Below are 8,410 nucleotides of genomic sequence, written 5' to 3' on the forward strand. Positions count from 1 at the left end.
GTAACAGTGATCTATTTGAACATATTTAAAAATAATTAATTTTTTTTATTTAAATATTATATCTTAAAATATTCTTTATTAAATTAAAATTAATCTGAAATTTTAATTTATCCTCCTATACAAAAAAATAAATTAAATAAAAGTTAAAATCCTGAACTTTTCAACATTTGATGATGATGATAATAATAATAATAAGGTTCTTTGAGAGCGAATATCCCTTTTTCACCTCCAGTCTCGTTAAGAAAAATATCTTTATTTTTATTACGGGTCTCTATTTATTTGTTCTAACAAAAAAAAAAGTAAACATATTTGTGTGTTTATAGAAATATCTCTGAAAATTAAAAAAAAATAATCAATTTCACATAAATCCAATACAATACAACGTCATCCCAAATAGAGATTGGGAGGGTGAGCATTACGACTAAAATGGAGGTTGAGGGAGAAACTTTTGTGTCGCTAAACGTGAAAATCTTGACAAGGGATTGTAGACAAGGAATTAGGATTTTTAAATTCTATTGAGCAAATTTATATACATATATAAATTAAGAGTATTTGGTAATTCTAATTTTGTAGGTTTCTATAAAAAGGGTATCTATACTTCCATTTCTATTATTTTGTGGGGACAGATTCCCATTCTAAAAAAATTTCATGAATTTTTATTTAACTCCTCGTTGCTCAACGAGTAACAGGTACCCGTTTCAACGTTTTTCTTTAACCGTTTATCCGAATTTTCTCGAATTTAAATTTTCCAACCAATTTACCTGAGAGTTTAATGGCTTTGTTCTTACTATTTTCTTGATACACATCCAATCAAAACATTATATGATATAATGCAAACCTAACCTATGGCCATATATATACTATTTTTCTTTTAAATAAATGGAGCCAACTGTTGGCACAATAATCACACAAGAGAAGAATGGGCCCTCGAGTGGACACAAATTGATAGAAGAGTGATGGTTTTGTCCATAACCAATTTTTGGTTGCAAACTTATTTTTTAACAGGGATAAAAATTGTTTTCATCTCTAAAATTTAGAGTTAAAATCAAATTTATTCTTAATCTTATTTTTAATTTAAATTCATCTTTAATATTTTATTTAGTATTAAAATCATCTTTTTAAATAAAATATTTTTTTTTAAATGACAAAAATATTCTCTAATCTTCTTTTGTTTTATTGTCCTCTCCCTTATTCAAGAAAATAAAGGTTTCACATCATTTTCATCTTCTTCTTCCTTCTTTACTATCCCCAACGTTTCATATCTTCTTAATTGGACCACCCTCAGAACCCACTGATGATTTTTTTTTCTTTCTCCTGAGCATCATCCACTTTAAAATTCTCGCTCCAATTTCGGTGCTCTTCAAAACGATGTTGTTGTTATTGTTGAATATGCTGAAAGGAGAAAATAACTACGTCAGAGATCCGCTTCGACCGTGCCGTCGAGGACTCCTCCACTACCATCAAGATTGACGGCCGCCCTCGCCTTGCCTCGCCATCAAAGGACATCCTCTCTGTCGTCGATGCCCTCCTCTTCGGTGTCGGTCGCGGTGCCCTCACCACCGTCACCATGTACCTTGATGGCTGTCGACAGCCTTTTTTGGCGACAACAATGACGGGATAAATATACGATCTTGATGTCTCTACTTTGTTCTGTATCTCGTTTCTCACGCTATGTAATTGATGAAGTTTTTCATTCTATTTTTAAAAAAGCTGAATGATTTGTTGTTATTGTTGTTGTTGTTGGATTTGAAAGATTTTGAAGCGTTGGTGGTGGTGATGAACATTGAGGTTAAGCTTCTCTACTTCTCTATTCACGTTTGCAAGGATTTCTCTTATTATGTTCCAGATCTCCTTTTTCCCCTTCTTTGTTGTTGATGATAAATTTTTAAATTTAAATGTTATGTTATGTTGTTGTTGTTGATAGATTGAAATGAATAGATGTAAAAAGAAGAATAGCTGCTAGTAGTTGGTGAGAACAAGAGTAATGGTAGTAAAAGGTGGAATTAAGACAAAAAAAAATATAAAGATATTTTTATCCGAAAAAATTCAAAAGAACAATTTTAGTATCAAATAAAATGTTAAGAATGATTTTAAATTAAAAATAAATTTAAGAATGAATTTGATTTTGACCCTAAACCTTAAGAAATAAAACAGTACTTATTCTTTTTTCATATGTTATATGTTGTTTTATATATTAATATTTAATCTTTTTAATACACAAAATTTTATTTATTATTAGATTTTAGGGTAAAAAACGTATTTAAGCTAGGGAGAGAAGTATATTACACATATAAGCCAAACAAGAATCTGATGCAAGAATCAGCCAAAGCAAACTATTATGTAATTCGAAACAAGTTTATTCGAATTACATTCGTTAATAATTCGAATCAATACAGATCGAATTATTCCAAAGCATTGCCTACAAGTAATTTGAATTAACTTGGAACGAATTATAAAAGCATAATTCGAATTGTATCAATTCGAATTAGTAGGAAGACGTGAGTAGTAGGAAGTTCAAATCAAGTTTATTCGAATTACTCACGTTGCGAAACAAATGGTAATTCGAAACGAGTTAATTCAAATTACAAGGGAGTGGCTTATATAAGGAGTTCGAACCAAGGTCATTCGAATCAGTTTTTCATTCTCATACCCCACCAAATCCCAGAGAAAACGACCCAGAATCGGTCCGAGAAAGACTGGAGCGGGAAAGTCAGGCGATGGGGGACGATCCGGGAAGGCTGTATCGACTGGATGGAGTTGCTCATATCGCCAGAGTGATCAACGACGAGGTTAGTGGTTTTTGATAGTGGTTTATGATATTGGTTTATGTTAGTGGTTTATGAAAGCAGTATTGCAAGTGGTTTATGTTAGCTGTTTTGCATGCGGCTTTATTGGCGGTTTATGTTAGTGGGTTGGGTCAGTGGTATTGCATGCGGTTTCTTCTAGTGTTTTTGTTTGCGGTTTTGATGGTGGTTTATTTTAGCAGTTTATGTTAGCGGTTTAGGGTGGTGGTATTGGAGGTGGTTAATTGAGTGGTTTTGCATGTGGTTTTCGTAAGTATATTTGCATGTGGTTTATCTTAGTGATTTTTTGTATGCGATTTTAGTATGCGGTTTTGCTAGTGGTTTACTACAATTTGCTTTTGCATGTGGTTTTCAGAAAAGGTCAATGTTTGCGGTTTTTGTAAGCAATTTTGGTAGTGGTTGACTATATCTTCTATTGCATGTGGTATCTTTTACTTGTTTACGTCGTGAATTGTATCTGTTAATGGTGTTGTAAATCGTTCTAATTATGCGGTCTATGTAATGCGCAGCCCTGGCATTGCATATCGAGCATGCGGCAGCAGCAGGGGATGCGACTCGATGAGAGGTACGTTCCATACTTGCAGATGGCCGGATTATACCATCTTGCGAGACTAAACGACAGATGGTTCCGATTGGACGAGCCCCTTGTGAGTGCCTTCGTGGAGAGGTGGCGTCCGGAAACGCACACATTTCACATGCCGTTCGGAGAGTGCACGATCACACTTCAGGACATCGCGTACCAGTTAGGGTTGCCAATGGATGGACGTTACGTCAGTGGTTGCCTGACAGACTTCCACGTATACATAGAGGGTGGCAGGCCAGCTTGGCAGTTGTTCCAGGAGTTGCTCGGTGTGTTACCTCCCGCGAACCAAATACAAAAGTTCGCAATGAACTGCACCTGGTTCCAGGAGACTTTTGGAGAGTGCCCCGAGGGGGCTTATGAGGAGACGGTGAGGCACTTTGCCCGTGCCTATATCATGATGTTGTTGGGCACCCAGCTGTTTGCTGACAAGTCTGGCAATCGTATTCACATCAGATGGCTACCATTTGTGACTAGGCTTGAGGAGATGGGTGGCTATAGCTGGGGGTCGGCGGCACTAGCATGGTTGTACTGGTGCATGTGCCGAGTGACCAACAGATATGTCGTGAAGTTAGCTGGGCCGTTACAGTTACATCAGTCTTAGATCTTTTGGCGGTTTCCTGGTTTTAGGCCTGCTGGGTATCATGCGTTTAGCTGGCCCCTTGCCTCGAGGTACCACTATCGTAGTCTACTATTCATCTTTATTTTATTTATTTTCAGTTTCGCATGCAATTTTATGCCTTTTAGAATCATTCATGAATGCAATACCATGTTTAAATTCCTATGCAGGTGGTTAGGTTACAATCCTGGGGTTAGCGAGAAGGGACCTCGGGTGCAGATGGCTCGACTGAGTATCGACATGTTACAGGCTAGGGATGTAAGTACGCTAAGCTCCTATGTATAGTTAGTGCTTTTTTCAGTTTATATGGTTTAACGAATTTGTCAAATGGATTTGATTTGCTTTTTTCATTTTATATGGATGCCCTATAGCACACCCGATGTCCTTCAGGTTGTCCATCCGGAGGTCTTGGAGCCTCGTCATACGATGTTATGGTGGTGTGTGACGTCCCTGATATATTTTGCAGTGGTTGAGTGGCATCAGGTTGATAGAGTGTTACCGCAGTTCGGCGGCGTATAGCCTCCCCCGCATCCTGTCCTGAACATCGACTTCTTGATGTCGAAGGATGGGAGCGGAGGTGATCGTTGGTTCCCGTCCCATTTACAGCATTGGCATCTTCACTGGGAGACACGTGCGGATCACGTGTTACGGTTCGACGTTGTTGCCGACCCGGACCCTCACATGAGTTCTTGGACTGGTGGCATCAGCACGGAAAGAGGTTCTTGTCACCTGAGATGTACTTGGGGGATCCGAGAGGTATTCCTATTCCGGTTGAGGTGACGCAGAGGGGTGCCGGCCGAGTACTTGATATGGACCGAGTTGACGACGTTCCTGACAGGCGTTGGGTTGAGAGGAGAGCTCGAGTCGGGACACGCCGTAGCCAGCGTGAGTGGAGGTGGCTGGACCAGGCTATGGAGGAGGGTGATGAGGCCGGTAGGGGCGGTGGTCGAAGACGAGGGCGTGGAGGCAGGGAGAGGGGGGCTGCTCCTAGGCAGGATTTGCCTGATCGTGGTGAGGATGCCGCTGGAGGAGGGGCTCCAGTGGGGGTGTTAGGCCCGCTCATGGCGGACATGGTGGAGAGTGGTATGGATCCGGTATGGGAGATCCATCAAGCCATGCTGACGCTGGGCTTGGAGTGGGGCCGCTCGGAGATTACTTCGTTGGTGTTCCTGTTGACGACCAGACACTTCAGGAGAGTACGCCATGGGTGATTCCGGGATCCATGTTTTCAAACTTTGTTGCCGGTGATGGGATTGATGCGGATTTCGGTGGATCACATTTCCTAGATGAGATCACCATCATCATGCAGGAGGATGAGGATGCCCGTCGATGGGGTCAGACAATGGGGACATAGGCACCGTTAAATGTCGATCTGAATGAGCCTCCCTCCATGGCTCCTGTTCATACTTTTGCCTTGGGTGGGACCCCACCATCGGCACATACTGCTGGGTCACATTCAGTTGCCAGGCCGTCCTCATCCAGACCCGTACATGTCCAGCCTAGGACGCCTGCACAGCCACCCCCGGAGGACGAGGAGGACGAGATCGAGGATGAGGAGCCGCTTATCCAGAGAGGTCATAGGACACGGGTTCCACATCGTTGCTTCACGGGGTTGCACCTCTTTAGATGATATGCGTATCGGGGTGTATGTTATTTCGTTATCAGTGTTGTATGTTATATAATTTCGTTATTAGTGTTATATTTTATTTTGTTAGTTCATCAGTTCATGCATCAGTGAGTTTCATATTGCGTTATTTTGTATCAGTCACTATGAAAACATGTGTACTTTGCTTATGTAACTTATTTCCATAATTAGTAAGACATTTAACATACGTGTCTTTTACGACAACAATTATTCAGCACTGAACACCGACTACTTATCAAACCTAGAACATCATTTTCTAAAAAAAAAGTACAGATGATCAAACTAATACAAATAAGAACACAAAACCAGACATTTCTATTCATTTCACCTTGTATGGCTGGGTCCTCCAGCCTGTGGACAACTCCGACGAGTGTGTCTGGGTTGCCTACAGAGGCCACATCTCTTGGGCCGGTTCGGATCTGCCTCATCCATATTGGTCCGTATTCGAGTGGACCTCGGATGACCCTCCCTCGCAGCCTCTTGTTCGGGTCCGGTATAACGGTCGGCCCGTCATATGGTGGCCAGAAACCCTCCGGAATGGGAGGTGTGAATCCCATCCGATACACACTGAAAACCGAACTAAGGCGATACACCTGGTGGAATGACGGAATGCCTCGATACAAGGTGGGAACGTCCAGAACAGCCTGTGAAAATAAGCTTGAGACTCGTCCAGCTGTCCCCCAACTCGAACAGGGCTAGTCCTAAGGACTGCTACAGTACCAGGCATGGTCAACTGGACTCCTAACACCCACCTAGGGAGCTCGTTGTACGACTCATCCCAGTTACCATAGATGACGGCAACAGCCTTCTGCTTCGCCAGTCAGACCCTCCTGTACGTCGGCCTGAACCCAAAGTGTGCGGCCGTGGCATTTAGGAGCACCTTGATGTTGACGGATGCATCAGCCCTAACCATTGGCATAATGAATGTCGCTATCACATGATAATCCAAACTCCTATGGTCGCTGGAGATAGAGGTGGCGAGACACGTATGCGGTCCGTTGTACCGTTTGACTTCCCAAATGCCCTTGCGCTGCCGGAGACTCAACCGAATCAACCATGTGCACCCATTCCCAAACTCAGAACACTTTCTCACATACCGGCGATAGTCAAACTCAACTACCTTGTACTGTACCCCTCGGCGGATGCTGTAAGTCTTCACACTCAACAGGGCCTCATCTTTATCCTGAAATTGCTGACCAACCTGGAACTCTGTCATTCCAGCAAACCCTTCCGCATCTCTAGCGCCAAATCCAGCAGGCTGCCCAGGAAGCCCATCTTGCCTCATGGAATCCAGGTCCAATGATGAAAAATGGGGTGGGTACTGCTGTGTGCCAGAGCTAGATCCACATGCAGCCCCTCTCGGGTCACTCGCTCCGAGATCATCGCCACTGTCATCAGCAATCATATCCGGCTCAACATTATCGTCATCTGGATCATCAAACAATCTGTCTCCAACACCAGCCGGTGTAGCACACTGTATTGAGGTCAGAAGATGTTCCCCTATACCAACCTCGTCGCCAACATTGCTGCTGAGATCAACAGCGAACGAAAGGGAGGCGACAGGCTGGATCGGTGGCTCGTAAGCAGGGACGGAGGAAGAAGCAACGACAGGTCTCGAGCTAGAATCGGCCACCGTGGCTAAAGTGTGCGTATTTCGGTTCGAACTCCCTGAGCTGGAGACCATATCAACCAACTTTGCCAACAGCTCTGGTGTCCTCACCTCGGAAAACTGCCGGCGACAATGAAACATGACCTGCAAGTCCTCATCACTCCCGATCGTGAAACAATCATACTTTACGGTATCTTGGAGCACCGTGGTTGGAATGCGATAGAAAAACTTCTTAACCCTTTTCACACCTTCCAGACCAAGTTTCAGCAGTACAGAGCTAACAAGGTCATCATAGCTCGTCGTAGGCCTCACGATAATACAGAGAGGATCCTTATCGGTGAACTTCACACCGGATCGAGTTTTTCTCTTAATCGATTCTCTGTGGTGAACCAACACTAGAAAACTATCCTCACTAGCCATCTGACCCCTCTATTGAGAGCAACTCACGTTCACATCATATATATAGAGCTCTGCTTCACAATAATTCGAATCATCCTCATTCGCACTATATATATGTAATTCGAATCAAGTCATTTCGAATTAGCCTTAATTACCAAACCAGAGTAATTCGAATCAACAAGATTCGAACTTCCTCCTTAATCACGTGGTGTTAGTAATTCGAATTGACATAATTCGAACTATGCTTCCCTAATTCGATGCATCTTGATTCGAATTACTTTGGCAGAATGCTTGGGAATAATTCGAGCTATATCAATTCGAATTATGTAGAAATATAATTCGAATTTTATTGATTCGAATTACATTAAAGTATGCTTTGGTTGATTGATGAATGAGAATCTCGTTTGGCTGATTTGCATAATTTTGAACTCCCCTTGGCATATATCTGTTTTTTACCCTAGATTTTATTATTGTAAAAAAAATATATTTTTATAATGTTTAACTATATATCTCGTTCCAGTAACATAACAGGTTCCAATTATTCAATATTAATGTATCTCAGAGTTGGAGAAATTTTGATGATCACCTATTCCCTACAAGGCATGTACATTCTTAAAAAAATCACTTTTATATTAGCAGTCATTTATTTTACCTTTAATTATTGATAATAAAAATATTCGTTAATATATTTATGGTAATTAAATATTAGTCATTTTATTTTTTATTGTTAAAATATTTTAATAATAATTATAAA

The 8,410-nt window shown here is 41.5% G+C and overlaps 1 protein-coding gene across 1 annotated transcript in view; it reads left to right on the top strand.

Annotated features, from left to right (window-relative positions):
* LOC110272002 (photosystem I P700 chlorophyll a apoprotein A1-like) overlaps window positions 8,208-8,410 on the top strand; it is a 2,419-nt gene continuing 2,216 nt past the window's right edge. The window contains exon 1 of the mRNA XM_021123754.1: window positions 8,208-8,260. Coding sequence (XP_020979413.1) covers window positions 8,208-8,260 — 53 coding nt within the window. The remainder of the gene's footprint in view (window positions 8,261-8,410) is intronic.

The sequence above is a fragment of the Arachis ipaensis genome, chromosome B05, assembly GCF_000816755.2.
Source record: "Arachis ipaensis cultivar K30076 chromosome B05, Araip1.1, whole genome shotgun sequence".
NCBI lineage: Eukaryota > Viridiplantae > Streptophyta > Magnoliopsida > Fabales > Fabaceae > Arachis > Arachis ipaensis.